General features: G+C 42.1%; 3 protein-coding genes across 4 annotated transcripts; 2 read left to right on the forward strand and 1 right to left on the reverse strand.

Annotated features, from left to right (window-relative positions):
• Positions 1-459: 459 nt before the first annotated feature.
• tomm20b (translocase of outer mitochondrial membrane 20b) lies at positions 460-5023 on the forward strand. The gene is made up of 5 exons (XM_027024668.3): positions 460-710; positions 1533-1579; positions 1762-1843; positions 1977-2119; positions 2413-5023. The coding sequence occupies exons 1-5, from the start codon at positions 587-589 to the stop codon at positions 2455-2457; spliced, it is 441 nt and encodes a 146-aa protein (XP_026880469.1). The 5' UTR covers positions 460-586; the 3' UTR covers positions 2458-5023.
• On the reverse strand, positions 5021-8039 carry rbm34 (RNA binding motif protein 34). Its single transcript, XM_027024667.3, has 11 exons — positions 7724-8039; positions 7099-7261; positions 6879-6988; positions 6577-6790; positions 6374-6433; positions 6252-6295; positions 6060-6143; positions 5910-5973; positions 5769-5811; positions 5544-5662; positions 5021-5429 (listed from the first exon to the last, which is right to left on the reverse strand). The coding sequence occupies exons 1-11, from the start codon at positions 7744-7746 to the stop codon at positions 5097-5099; spliced, it is 1257 nt and encodes a 418-aa protein (XP_026880468.2). The 5' UTR covers positions 7747-8039; the 3' UTR covers positions 5021-5096.
• Positions 8040-8156: 117 nt separating this feature from the next.
• Positions 8157-14163, forward strand: tbce (tubulin folding cofactor E). Of its 2 annotated transcripts, XM_027024655.3 has the most exons (17): positions 8157-8271; positions 8532-8685; positions 8764-8848; positions 9106-9282; positions 9396-9481; positions 9584-9683; positions 9933-10035; positions 10247-10323; positions 10489-10581; positions 10675-10739; positions 11281-11345; positions 11896-12045; positions 12386-12539; positions 12696-12764; positions 12889-12948; positions 13051-13142; positions 13377-14163. In XM_027024655.3, exons 2-17 carry the CDS (start codon positions 8556-8558, stop codon positions 13470-13472), a joined length of 1602 nt encoding a protein of 533 aa, XP_026880456.2. In that variant the 5' UTR covers positions 8157-8271; positions 8532-8555; the 3' UTR covers positions 13473-14163. The 2 variants fall into 2 exon arrangements, with proteins under 2 accessions (XP_026880456.2, XP_026880455.2); XM_027024654.3 differs by having other exon boundaries at positions 8532-8848.
• The last annotated feature ends 129 nt before the right edge of the window (positions 14164-14292 follow it).

Consider the following 14292-nt stretch of genomic DNA (forward strand, 5'->3'; position numbering starts at 1 on the left):
CCTTCTAGTATTGAGGGAGGCTATCCATAGTAAAAAACCGCAAAATGTTGTTTTTTGAAAATAAAAAATTTAAACTCAGACACACATTATAGCATGGGTAACAAATTAAAGGGATTTTCATTATTGCTGTGACCCACTGAACGTAATTTGCTAGAACAGATAGGTATAACCTTTTCGAACACTTTCAGCCTTGGTGGTGGGGCTAGTTTAACTACTTTATCATGGCTTGCTACTGCCATCCAGAGACAACATCTGAACTTACACGTTTGCGATCTAAATTCAATAAATCAAGACTGAACTTGTTTTTCGTACTCGCTTTTTCATAGCAGTCAAAACTCACGAACACGGCAGACAAATGCATAATGACCGAAACCTTATATTCTTTCAATGATCATGCGTCATTATTGGTGTTTCTGAACCGGCAACATTTATGGCCAGCTTAGCGTTTACGTCATTAAGAGCGCCGGCTGACATGGGGTCTTTCCTCGATCTCGTTACGTGAGGGTCATGCACAAAATCGTGTAACCGCATTTTCGCCCTCAAAAACACTATTTTCACTACAAGTGACTGTGCGTTGTTTGAAGTCATGATGGGCGGTAGGACGAGTGCAATCGCCGCCGGCGTTGGTGCCGCGCTGTTCGTTGGCTACTGCATCTACTTCGACAGGAAAAGAAGGAGTGACCCAAACTTCAAGATCAAGCTGAGAGAACGTGAGTGTTGAGCCGTGGTCCCAGTTTCCATGAGAGCGAACCCAGGCGTTGACCTGGTCGAAACCTCCACTTACACCTCCACCGAGGTATGGGGCATTCTGCCACGCTGCCACAGTGCTGCTATTGTTTGCTTGATACAACAGCGGTAGGCTGCTCCTTCAGAACAAGTGCCTTCCTAGCTGTACTAGTTAGCTATAAAGCTAGCTAGGTTAGCCTAGCTGTACTTGTTGGCTATAAAGCCAGCTAGATTAGCCTATCTGTACGGGTTAGCTATAAAGCTAGCTATGTTAGCCCAGCTGGAGACCACCCTTACTAGTTAGGGGAATGGTAGATATCCAAATTTCTTTCAACGCTCATGTTTTTAGCCACTTACCTCGCCGCGATTAGCCCGCTTTGTTTCACAATGATTCTTTGTAGCAGCTCCGTAGATCTTAAGCTTCAGTTTTGTACTAGTAGTTAGCTAGTTGGAACGCAAGGCTCCCAAAAGCAGGAGTTTAATCGGTCGCTGTTGTGGAAAATACTCAACCATGCAGTGGAGGGTAAGTTGAGAGGTTGAAGAATTTAAAGCTCGGAATACGTTGCTTGGTGGCTGTCTAGGATCGCTTTCTATGTTGGGTTGGATGCACGTTCCGCTCGAAAACAGCTTGCTGATGTGCTTGAACGCTTTCCGCCGACGTAAAATATTATCTTTAGATTCCCAAGTGTCTCCCTGTAATTTTCAGATGGGCTATTCTTGGGTTCAGTACGCGCGGTCAAAACAAGTGATATGTCGATAACAACCATGACTATGATCAGTAAAAGTTAACAGATTGTCGCCTGCAGGGAGGAGGAAGCAGAAGGCAGCGAAAGAGAGAGCTGGATTATCAAGGGTCAGTAAACACTTCTCCTGCCATTGATCCCAGTTGCTTTGCCTTGTTTAGGGGGATAGTCGTCTGTTTAATTCAAATTCAATTCAATTTCCAAAGACTGGTAATGTGACCATATTGCTTATTCTCACAGTATCAGGATAAAATGTTTTGGAAATTAGGCACTAAAGCTTGTGTGTCTGTAGCTTCCAGATTTGAAGGATGCTGAGGCTGTTCAGAAGTTCTTCCTCGAGGAGATTCAACTGGGGGAGGAACTACTGGCACAGGGTAAGTCTCTCCTTTACTTAAGTTATTGTAACGTTAATGCCACCGTTGCATGCATAAATTGCAGTGACTTGCACACTTAGACTTAATATATGCTCATATCAGGAGATACAAGGGAAATACTCTTGTGTTTTAGGAGACTATGAGAAAGGAGTGGACCACCTGACCAATGCCATTGCGGTGTGCGGTCAACCTCAGCAGCTCCTGCAGGTGCTACAACAGACCTTGCCTCCACCCGTCTTCCAGATGCTTCTCACCAAACTGCCCACCATCAGTCAGGTGAGGAAAAAGGTGGAGATGATGGATGCGTTTATGTGTGGGATGCGAAAAGCGGACCCTTGTGGTGAGGGAGAATGTCCCGTCTTGGGATTTAAGTGGCATGGAGCCCAAACAAAGAAGAGCGTCACTGTGTGGGCTAGTCTAAAGAAAGCTGTCTTGTCTGGGTGGTCGTGTACTCATTATCATGTGGGTGATCCAGCTAATGTATAGTATCAGTGCACAGGCAGAACTCTCAACATCTACTTGATGTACACTTTATGTGGTAACGCAAGTGTTCTCTTTTCTTTTCGTAGCGCATCGTCAGTGCACAGAGTGTGAGTGATGATGACATTGAATAAGCGGAGGCCCTGTATGTATGACACTCTCCAGCAGAATCTTCTCCCACCAGTTTTACTACTCCATGGTGAAATTGCTCTCCTGTTTCTTCCCATCCACCTAAAAAAGAAACCGGCCACTCAAACCCCCTTGCATAAAATTCTTAATTTTTCTTAAAAAGGCCATATGAGCCTGTAGGTTTTCCTGTGTTAAGAGTATCAGTGTTTTTGATACATTTATTACCTCTTATCTTGACATGGTCAAATAACAATGATTTAGAGGCTGTCAACAAACGGCAGTTAATGTTTTTGAAATCTGTGAAAATGAGGGAGGGAAAAAGAATGCCCATATTTTCAGCTGCCTTTATTACATAGTATGGCATTTGTGGCAAAATCAGTAAATATGTAGGGTGTTCTTTTACTGGCAAAGTTCGAGAGCATGCAAAACATTTACGAAACTCTCCCAGTTTTCTTTTGCTCTCATGCAAAACACATTTGTGAGGATTCAAATGTATCCTGCTCTCACTTTGGGTTTGGCCTGTTCTGCTAAACCTGACACACACACACACACACACACACACACTCAGGTAGATCCTGTTCTTGCTCACACTTGCTCTTCCGTTTGGGGATTCAAATTTAACCTGTGTGCTCACAAAATGTCTGTTCTCTTGCTTTTGGATTTTCTTTTCAACAATGCTGTCAAAAGTCCTCCTCCATTTGGATGGGGTTAAGGGGTTACTGACGCTCCCCAGAGTTCCAGTGCCAGCATTGGTTGGGAAAAGCACAGTAAACACACAAATGCTGAAACAAGGTACAGATTGATTGACCGAGTTACTGGCATAGGGTAAGGTGAGTGTATACGGTAAGGCGACCTATAAAAGGTGATTAATGCAGACTTAAGACATCTACAGCTGCACTGGGCTAGTTTTTCTATGTGGATTAGCCAGCTTTAACTGGGACACATTATTCTTTACAATCATCATGCATACAAAACAAATTAATAAAGCTATGTTTTAGTTATTTAATGCATTCATAATGCTTTCTTTGTGAAGTTGAGATAGTCAAGCCCAGGGGAAGATTAGCTGACATCATTCAGCAATCTTTAAAACTTGATGTGTAACCAAGACCTACAGAGAGTAATTAGCCATACAGGCCCAGCAGATAGCAAAGACATCTCAGAACTAACTGGCTAGCTTTATATATGTTTACCCAGTATATTGCCTAACATTACAGGCTCTTTGCCAGCTATATCTTGTATATGATGTAACCATGTAGCCAAACGTGGCTATACTGGCGAGATGATGATAATAGCTGGATAATTATGTCCCAGTTAACTGTAAGAAGCAGCATAAACTAAATTGATAGATTAAGGTTATTGAACTTTTGTTAGCTAGATGTCGTCTTGAGTAAATCTGGCTAATTGTTAGCTTTAATGTTTCGCATTTGCTGTGCCACCTTTTGAATATAAAAATGCTCCATCTGGATGGAGGGATATTTAATATATATATATAAAAATAAAATGAGAGAGATGAATGAGTGTGCACACACTGAGTAATGAATTGTTACTCTTGACCTGTCCAATAGGGCCAAAAGTGTCACAGGACAAGTTTGAGCGTGCATGCACATTCCCCAAACAAAAGAATAGCAAATTTGTGCAAGAGTAGGCAGTATTTGAGAGTGCAAGGGAAGTTTTGTACTAGAGAATTGTTGATTTGATTGAGAAAATAGCTACGTGTTTTGCACGAGATGAAAGGTTCGTGAATCATGCTCTATACTTATGGCAGTACAAAAGAATGCCATAAATATGCACTGAACTATTACTGCACATGGTTCACAGTTGCTTCTCTGCTGTAGACAAAATGTTTACATTGTCTGGTCCTGTGGTTTTCAGTCCCATGCCTGGGGAACAAATAGATCAACATTTTTGTATTAACCTCCTCAATTATCCAAGGGTGCTGGGGCAGTGTAAAAGGTTGATTGTAAGGCCCTATGACTGACAGGGGCCCTAAAAATCCTTGGAACATCAAGTACTCCCCTCGCCTTCACTGTGGCCCAGTGTGACGTATTTTCATGGTGCCCAAATTGCCTGGTGATGCCTCTACCAGTATCCTTGATAAAGGGCTTCATAATTACCTGAACTAAATCAAGTTTTGTGGGATTGGGCAAATGGATAAATTAATCCATTTGGGATTGAGAACCCTGGTTTTATCATTATCAAGAATTCTTATTTTAAAAAGGTCAAGAAAGTAGGGTGTAAAATTATAAAACTGAGTTAGCAAGGTAACATCGATGCATGGAGCTGAACAATGTTGCCTTTGGTGCAGCTCAAGGGTACCTAAACTTGTGTTCCATGGGAGTGCATTGCTGCAGCACCATCTTGCAAATTCAGCTTTGCAGCACATCCCCTGGGCCTATAGAGAAGTCAGTGTTTTATTCATGTGTCAAGTTATTTTTTAAAATACTGTAGTGTCATGCATTATTTGCTTGAGGCTGCAGTAATTTTGAAGGTGTTGGAGTATTGCTCTTGCTAAGGTCCTTTGTAATGAGTGTTTTTGTTTTTAAACAAACAATAAAAGCCTGATGAAACTGATGTTTCCATAATTTATTTGCCTTTCTTGTTCTGGTCAATACAACATGACATTTGCTCAAGAAAAAAAGAAATGTTAAATGTGAACAGCCTTGCTCTTTTTCTTGGGTTTAAATGTCTTTTTCAGTCTTTGCCCCTTTTTAAGTTTGGGATTTGCCTTCTCTCCTGTGAAGGAGGTTGACGTTTTGTTGCTTATTTTGGGACCTTTCTTAAAGGGCCTTCCTTTGACTCTGTTTACAGTGTGCGTGGATCCTTTAAATCTGCTGGACTGGGCTCCTCTGCTCCTCCCTGCACCTCTTCCTGCTGGTCCTTTGTTTTTCTCCTTCTTCACAGACCTCTTCACCCTAATCTTCCGATCAAGCAGCTGGGAACCATTCATCTTCAGCGCCAGCATTACGGAGTCTGTGTTCTGGAAAGACAGGAAGTGTTAACATTTTTTTTTTTTTAAATCAAGAAAAGACGAGGCAAAAAAAAAAATGGCACAAAAATGAGACTAGATGGAAATTTCATGTGATCCTCGTACCTCAAAAAGGACATAGCCAAAGCCCTTTCCCAATCCAGAATTTCGGTCCCTCACCAAACGCACCCCTTCCACCTTTCCACACTCTTCAAAGTGCTGCCGCAAAGGTAGTTCCTTAACGTCTGTGAGGTGGTGAGAGGAAAGTATTATTAAAGCGGATGTACAAGAGATACCATCTTGGTGCTTTCAAATACATAAAAGACTTCAATGAGGCTGGAAGATCCTTACCATAAGGAAGGTTGCCCACAAATATAGACCTTTTATGGTCATGCTAGAAGAAAAGAGATTAAAAGCAATGAATACATTTGCACACTAATTTGTAAATATATATGCCAGCTGCTAGCTGTCATGGGTAATAAGTTCACTCACTGAATCCTTCGTGGAAACTCGATCCACTCTGATATAAATGTTTTTTTCAATCTCCATTCCATTCCTACAAAGATATAGACAAAACTTATAGCACATCACACATCTTATGATTTCTGAAAAGACTTGCTTTTTATTTCTAAGGTGTGTCACCTTTTCAATGCATTCTCTGCCCCTTCTTCCTTTTTGAAGACTACGTAAGCATTGACACTTGGCTTTCTAGGATCAACTTGGCGTCTAGAAAGGAACACAAGTAGCATCACTGAAAATCCAAGATGCAATTCAAACCCTTTATTTTTTAAAGGATATTACAGTTGAGGAGATGCCATTAATCACAATACATACCGAATGGTGGCCAGCTTGCGCGACATTGATGGATCCTCCCGAACCTGCAAGCGATGCCTACATCAGAACTCTACAATAAAGCTGACAAGGTTGACTTCCAGTTGACATGTCAAAATACTTACAACTGAGCGGAATCGCACTGACTCAACATCTCCCAGCTCCCTGAATATTCTCTTCAGATCCTCCAAACAAGAAAAAAAAAAAAGAGAAACTGAAAACAAGGCACTTACATTAATGTAAGGAGATATAATGGGAAAAAGGATGAATCAGCATATTTTTAACAGACAATACATACATATAAATGTTGGCTATGCAAGCTGACTACCTCTTTTTTAAAGGTGGCAGGCAAGTTGCCAACAAACACTGTCCTTTTCAATTTAATTCTCTCCTCCATGTGGTTCCTTGCAGTCTTTTGTCGTTTACATGGATAGTCCTCTTCCAGTGTTTCTCTGTTGTCATCTAGTTTTGGAGCTTTGCGTTTGACTTTCTTTGGACTTTTTTCTTCGTCTTCGTCATCCGCGTTTTTTAAGGCTTCCTCTCTGTGAATGAAGAGTGGGCCGTGGATTGGTTAAAAATAAAACTATTCTCAACACTGCATTGCACACAATGCTCTAGGATGCCACAAACCTGATCTGCAGCTTCTTTTCAACTCTTGATTTTCCCTTTGTAGTCTCAAGGTCTTCACTTCTTGGTACATGACCAGCCTCCTTTTTTATACAGCTGGTCTTTGGCTTAATCTACAGACATGCATTAAAAAACAACCACCATCACTACCAAACACCTAGTTTATTCACGCTCATTCTCAGGCACTCTGACAGAAATTTTCAAAAGAAGCTCCCTGACTTACTTTTGGCGCAGGAACAAAAACAAATGAGCTCCTTGAGGATGTCGCTGAGAATAGTGAAGACAGTGCACCACTGGGGGGTGTGCTCTCCTCTGCACACAGGCTGTCCGATACCAGGCCAACAACGTAATCTTTGGTTCGTCCATCTTCACCTCCTGTCACCTCACTGTGAGAGGAAAAGCAGAGTGGTAAGTCCATGCAAAACCCACACGCACGTTCCACAGAAAGTTCACAGAATTAATGTTCAAGACAAGTGTAGGGCCAAGTTATGTGCCAGGCAGTTAGTTAAGGATAAGTTATAAGTTCAATAAAGTGTTCTTCTAGCACTACCCATTATCATTAACTGAAATTTAGAAAATGCAGGGAAAGCTCAAAATTGTGATCAAATCCTAGCTTAATAGCTAACAAATACTTATCTGTGTTGAAGTTAACAGATAATTATTTCTGTGAATAGAGGGAACACAAATTACTCAGTGCACAATGTACTGTACGAGAGATAACAAGAAGGTACACTGTCAACATGGAAAAACCCGTTCTATCTTTCGTTCCCATCTGGTCCAATGAGCAGACCTCTATGATGGCTAACTAGCTAACTTTTTAAAAAGTTGTGTAAAAACAAATGACAAACCGCTTAGCACCGTGCTTCTTCATTGATTACTATGCTCCACTCGATCCGCAAGATGCCTTATCTAGCGATTTTCTTGTTCGAGTTAAATGTTTTGTTTTGTTTTGTTTTTTTACTCAAAAACACATATCGGGTTGCCAAACAAATAAAACCGTTTTACTAGTTAGTGCTCTACCAAAACATGTCAAGCATGGCTTTTTCCAACTTGCACCAGTTTTTGTTTCCCTTAGGTATCAGTGGCACAAATCTTAGGTTCCTATACTTTTTAACGTAGACCACATTTTTATTGTACTAGCTATTTTCCGAATTAACGTCTAATGCAATGAATATGTAATTATTTCAATGAAAGTAACAACACTTAAAGTGAACGTCTTTGGTGAAAGCAATCTAAAAATATATAATCACACCTCAGTTCCGGGCTAGCGTTGTTTTTTTACGGACCAAATCCTATGCATCATTTCCGTTTGTTTGCTACAGCTTCCTGGTATAAGGTAAACGTCTGTGCAACTAGCTAACGGTTTTGTAAAAATTCAGAAAGGAACTTGCCGAAGGTATGATTTATACCATTGTAATTACCTCAACATATTCAATTCGATTTTGGCCCTTAGAACCTTAGTTCAATTTAGGCAGGCATGCTGTTCTAAAGCAGTTGGAGGTAGTGGTTGGGTGGCAGGGAAGAAAAGCGTAAACATTGTCAGCTAGTTGTCAGTCAGCTTTCCAATTTCTTAAACGTGGCTATAGTTTCCATTGCCATAGATATGATTATGCACTGCTTTCCTTTTTCAAACAAATCCCACCCATCTCCATCCAGCGTACTGCAGTGTGGTGGTCTCAGATGAAGATCAGAGAAGAAGAGCAGAGCGGGGTAGCCTCGGAGGTGCCCGAGGACGCGACGGGACGGAGGCTCACCTGCGAGGGAGAGCGCGCCACCGTGCGATATGTCGGGCCGGTTCCCCCAACAACAGGTGTGATCGACGGCCAACTTTGCGCACATCATATTAGCGGCATGTGCATTTGGAGGTTTATTTGCTCCGTTTGTTTAGGTTCGTGGCTTGGTGTGGAGTGGGACAACCCAGAAAGAGGCAAGCATGATGGAAGCCATGAAGGAGTTCGTTATTTCACGTGCAGGTAATTGATCCTGATTGACGACCTTCACAGTGATGATGCCGCCAAACGTAACCCCAAGTCTAATGTAACCAAATACACTCATCCTAGGTGTGGCCCTAACTCTGACCACACTAATATTTACAGTAGAGGGTGAGACCAGACTGGGTTAGACAGTTAGACAATGTGTGTACTTGGGAGTGGCCACTTTGATTACTAAAACTGGTTGTAGTTTAGCATATTAAGTATGGATGCATCTGTATTGTTCCCTGTCTCACAAGACACCCATCAGGAGGCTCCTTTGTACGAGCTAAAAAAACCAGCTTTGGGGTGGACTACCTGACAGCAGTGAAACAGCATTATGAGGCGGGTCTGGACGAGGCCACTGGAAACGAGGTGACGATCGCCACCAAGACTGTGAAAATGGTTGGCTTTGAATCTATTGTGGAAAAACAGAGGTAAGTACAGGAGGAGTAAAACGTGCCCCGTTTGCAAAATACATCAGCAAGCTGATTTGTTGATGCCCTGTTAGAATGTCTCAGAATTCCTCATCAGTGTGTGTTTATTTCAGAGTGGAAAATCTAAAGGAGATTGTTCTGACAAATTGTGAAGTGTCTGGTCCAGGCCCCGAAAATGAAATCAGGGAAAATACACCCAGTATCCTTTTTAGGAAAAAAACCTTCTTCCAGAAAAGCTTTGCATTCAGTTGTACGTGACTGTTCGTATGGATGTGGAAGCGTCTTTAACAGGTTCTCCAAGATGCTGTTTCTCTGGATCTCTCTCAAAATCTTCTGAGCTCCTGGGAGACTGTGGCAGCCATAACTGAGCAGTTAGAACAATTGCAGATACTTCGCCTCAAGTAAGCATGCATCCATCTATCCATCCCTGCACTCATCTGGTTTATTCCTTCATTCATGCCTGTCTCTCAGTCCATTTACTCAATCATTTTAATTTAATTCAGGCAATTCAGTGGTATTACCTTTTATCAGGACGCAGTTTAAAACAATGGGAAGGGCTGTTGTCAACAGGTTTTGTTCAAGCTTGCTGACTCTGGTGTTGCTGTAACACTGCATAGCTCTCTGACTGCTTTATTTCTTTTCCTTCACAGTCATAATCGACTGTCGATCATCTCGAACCCTTCCAGCCTCACCTATGCCTTCTCCCAACTGAGGGTCTTGTCCCTCAACAGTTGTGCTGTCACCTGGCCTCAAGTAGGGGGCCACACACATACATACACTCTCATATTATAGACCCTGTTACACTGTTGACTGTATGAGACATTTGTTGTTGTTGCATCAACTCAGTCACCTATAAAATGCATCCATCACATCTAAAAGGCATAACCCATCCTTGCATAATCTGCCTTGTGTGTTATATTTAAGGCTAGAGGTTTTACTTGTATATCACGGTTGTCTTTGGCAGGTGCTCCAGTGCGCCTCCATGTGGCCAAAGATTGAAGAGCTTTTTCTAAGTGATAATGAGATCACAGAATTGCAGAGGTAATGTAATGCAGGGATTTTTTTTTTATTTTTATTATTAATTAATTTTTGGGGGGGGTCTATCGCAGATTATCTGCGAGTCACTTTTACTGCAAGTTAGACCGTCATCACTGGTACATAGATTCAGATGCCATAATTAAACTAATCTTTTGTGTCTCTTTCCAGGCCAGTAGATGTGTTGCAAGGTTTGAAAGTTCTGGACTTGTCCAACAATAATTTAGTTCAGGAGAGTTTACAACAAATATCAAATCTGTCCAGGTAAAAACAATATATTGGAAATAGTTTACATAGCAAATTGAATGGCATTTATTATGTGGTTATTTATGCATTTATTTTTGTTTGAAAGCACAGGTTGGAGACACTCAACCTCTCTAGCACAGGACTGTCTGTCATTCACTTCAGTGATGCGTTGCCAGGTAACAGAGTACTTGTAAGCGCAAAATCTCTAGAGATGCAACAAATTAACATTTCCAGCCCAGAGCTGGTCAGTGTTTAAATGTCTGTAACTAGGGATATCCATGCTGATGCACACAGTGATACCAACATGTTTTTCTTATGTTTAAGTATGAACATAATTAAAAATACTGATACAATTATGAACAGGTTTTCCTTAAAAATAAACATGGAGAACATTTCTTAAAAGGTTTAAGGGGGCGTGGGAGTGGAAAAAAGAAATGTCGAAATCTTCGATTCCATTTTAGCACTTTGAGTTCACTTTCACTTCAGCCTTTTCACTGGATTAAACTCATAGCATGCACTGATTAAATGCACAATAATGAATAATTTATTATATGCTATTTTTTATATTTATTATGTACTATTGAAATGCATAATTTGTTTTAAATAGATTAAAGTGGCCTCAGCTCATCAGTAATCTCTGCTCTTTCTGGCATTTTTACTGAAAAGATTCTTTCAAAATGAGTTCATGTTCAATAATACGCCTTTAAAACTGTGAAGGCGCCAAGACGGCAATGTTCCCTGCACTGAGGATCCTTTTGCTGCATGACAATAAAATTACGGAGGTAAGGGCTTTTAGTTCTGTTAAAAGCAAAAAAGGTTCGGTTAAATAGAATGTGATTCACGTGAGCAGTATAGCATGTTAAGACAGTTGTCTTGAGCAAATGAAATCCATTCATGCCCTGTTGAAGGACTCAGCCAAATACATTTATTAGAGCGTACACCAGGGAGCCGGTCTTCAAATCTGGAATGTTCCAGCCACACTGACTCACTGGTCCCGGATGTGAATATTTTGTAACAGTAAAACAGAACATAATAAGTTTGCAAAACAGAGTTGTGAACCCAGCGGAGGGGGCCAAATAACTTGGCAAAACGGGGAGCTCACTGAGAATGCACACAAGCATGTTCTTGAATACAGTATGAAACCTTTAATTTATTGGTAAGCATATACATTCTTTATGGTTCAAATGAGTAAGTATGTATGTTTTTTAGGATTCAGACACTTCTAAGTCTATTACAGATTAAGTAAAGTTTTCTTTCTTGGTCCCCTTGGTAGTCTGGACCTGAAAATGTCCTCACTCGCTCTCTCCCTCTTTTTGTCTCGGCTGTCCTCAGTGGGACGTGATTAATGAGCTGGATAAGTTGCAAGCCCTGGTCCAGTTGTCCTGTAAGAACAATCCGCTGATGGAGTTGGAGGACCATGAGACGACACGCCAGCTCCTCATTGCACGCATCAGTCAGCTGGAGAAACTTGACAAGAGTCAGGTGTGTCTGTGTCTGTCTGTCTGTCTTAATCTTTAACATAGCATTGAGTGAAGTCACTGTCAAATATAGTGGTACATAAGAAATTTTGCAGACAGGTGGGTTGGACCAATGAATACAGTCTCTAAGCTAAGAAATTTGTTTGTAGAAAGTGTTTTGATTATATTTCTCCTGACATATGTGGTTAATTCCACAGCCATTAAATGCATTCAATATTGGTTGTTGTTATTTATATGATAATATAGCCCTCAAAGGTTAGCGTGTACAAAGGTTAGTGTGTACAGTGTGTACATGTCTTGTACAAAACAGCAGCCCAGCTCAAAGTGAGCACGGCCTTCCCCAGGTCTTGCAGCAGGAGCGCAGAGGTGCTGAGCTGGATTACTGTAAGAAGTTTGGCCGGCAGTGGCTACATGCCGGGGGCCACAAAGACCCGGACCGGAATAAGCCCAGTGCGGAATTCACGGCGCAGCACCCCCGCTACCTTGCCCTCATCCAGAGTGAGTGAGCACCCACGTCCACCTCTGCCTCAGCTCTGTGCGCCGTGTAGCGATCAGCACAGATGTGCACAACAGCTCAGTAGACGTATGTGTAGTTGGTGGCATTGCGGTCATGACTGATGACTGCTCGTTCCTTTGTGATTGGTTGGTCATCAGAGTACGGGGCACCGGAGGAGGACGAGCTGAAGGAGCAGAAACCATTTGCCCTCAAAAACCAGCTACTGAGTGAGTCGCTGCCCCAGCTCTTAAACGCGCCTGTGTTATCTCAGAAATATCTTGGAACCACAAACATATTCCCCAACGTCTCAGAAATGGTTCTGAATCGCACTCCCTGTCTCCTCTGCCTCAGCCGTCACGTTTGAGTGTCCTGAGGACGCAGATAGGAAGCCCATTCAGAAGAAGCTTCCCGGTAAGGACCGTCACCTTTACTTCATTACCACATGTTCTGGAAGTATCCACCCGATTTCCAGTAGCGGGATCAGGCTTCAGGCCTGACGTCTCTGCCTTTCAGGCTCAATGATCGTTCAGAAGGTGAAGGGACTACTCTATAGGCTCCTGAAGCTCCCAGGTGCCGAGATCCACCTCACATACACCAGCTCCAAGGTAAAACGGACCCTGGCAATGGACATGCTCGCACAAAATAGGTCAAAATGTCATTGTTCCACTTCACCCCATAGACATAACATTTTTGAGGGATTATTTTAATATTGCCATTGAAAATGTACTAGAATAAAAATATTCACCAATAAGTACCACACCTGTTGTGTAAAACATTGACACCTTTAGGAGGTGGCATTACTTCAGCAAGCCCCTGTATGTCTTTCCCTCAATTTCTAGATGGAGGGTAGGGAGATCGAGATCAACAATGACCTGAAGCCCCTGCAGTTCTACTCTATAGAAGACGGAGACAGAATTCTGGTGCGCTGGTCTTGACGGGGAGCGGGGGGTGAACCCTGTCGGTGCCAGACACCCCTTGCCCTCATGCTCTCCTACAGAATGCTGTACAAGCTCAGTTCGCTGGTGCCTGCTTCCTTCAGCCATGCTGCCTGTAGCCTGGGAATGCTGAGAGACAGTGGGGTGATCCTGGAAATGCTGAGGTGCAGTGGGGTGATCCTTGACACCAGCACAGGCTTTTTCAGCCAACATATCTTTGTCCTTGTCAGATCTCATGCTTGTTAGCACTGACCAGGCAGTGCTGTTAAGGATTTAGCATTATGTTATCCATTGAGGTGGTTTCCCTGTTTATTGTTACAGGGTGACTGGATCGTATCTGATTTTTGCTTTTAAATGCCATTGTGCAGTGTTTTCTGGACTTCACAGCAGACCCAGAGCACAGAACAAAAAGCAATGTTTCGCATGCTGAGCGACTGATGTAGGGGGGGCTTAATTAGCAGATTATTCAAATATGGTGTGTTGGAGCAGTAAGAACATAGCTCGGTGTCCTGATATCTCTACATAAACTTGTCATAGGTCAACACTAAATGGCACTGTATAGGTGATGTAATAAAGAAGCAGATTGACCAAAAATGCTAGTCCTGCTAACAGTGAATGAAAATGAGCTTTCTCACATTTCTTGAACTGTTGGTCACAGTAGTGTGTTTGGTCGAGCTGTTCCTCAGAAACACCAGCCTTGCCTTTACTGAACCCAAAGCTAAAAGTGGAACACCGGGTACATGGGTAGTGGAAGAAACCATATAAAAATACACAATAGGAAAAAAAAAAAAAAAGTGAATGCATTTAAAATTTTCTGCTG

Source organism: Electrophorus electricus, chromosome 3, assembly GCF_041902795.1.
Source record: "Electrophorus electricus isolate QZ-2024a chromosome 3, ASM4190279v1, whole genome shotgun sequence".
NCBI classification, from domain to species: Eukaryota; Metazoa; Chordata; class Actinopteri; order Gymnotiformes; family Gymnotidae; genus Electrophorus; species Electrophorus electricus.

What these genes read in the sequence shown, in the direction of transcription:
- tomm20b (XM_027024668.3), top strand. Translation starts at nt 587, where the DNA reads ATGATGGGCGGTAGGACGAGTGCAATCGCCGCCGGCGTTGGTGCCGCG. An exon ending in CAAGATCAAGCTGAGAGAAC is followed by an intron (nt 711 to 1,532) that starts GTGAGTGTTGAG and finishes TGTCGCCTGCAG; the next exon opens with GGAGGAGGAAGCAGAAGGCA. An exon ending in AACTGCCCACCATCAGTCAG is followed by an intron (nt 2,120 to 2,412) that starts GTGAGGAAAAAG and finishes TTCTTTTCGTAG; the next exon opens with CGCATCGTCAGTGCACAGAG.
- rbm34 (XM_027024667.3), bottom strand. Translation starts at nt 7,746, where the DNA reads ATGAAGAAGCACGGTGCTAAGCG. An exon ending in GCAGAGAATGCATTGAAAAG is followed by an intron (nt 5,974 to 6,059) that starts GTGACACACCTT and finishes ATATCTTTGTAG; the next exon opens with GAATGGAATGGAGATTGAAA. An exon ending in GAGTTTCCACGAAGGATTCA is followed by an intron (nt 5,812 to 5,909) that starts GTGAGTGAACTT and finishes CTTTTCTTCTAG; the next exon opens with CATGACCATAAAAGGTCTAT.
- tbce (XM_027024654.3), top strand. Translation starts at nt 8,556, where the DNA reads ATGAAGATCAGAGAAGAAGAGCAGAGCGGGGTAGCCTCGGAGGTGCCC. An exon ending in CTACCTTGCCCTCATCCAGA is followed by an intron (nt 12,540 to 12,695) that starts GTGAGTGAGCAC and finishes GTTGGTCATCAG; the next exon opens with AGTACGGGGCACCGGAGGAG. An exon ending in TCACATACACCAGCTCCAAG is followed by an intron (nt 13,143 to 13,376) that starts GTAAAACGGACC and finishes CTCAATTTCTAG; the next exon opens with ATGGAGGGTAGGGAGATCGA.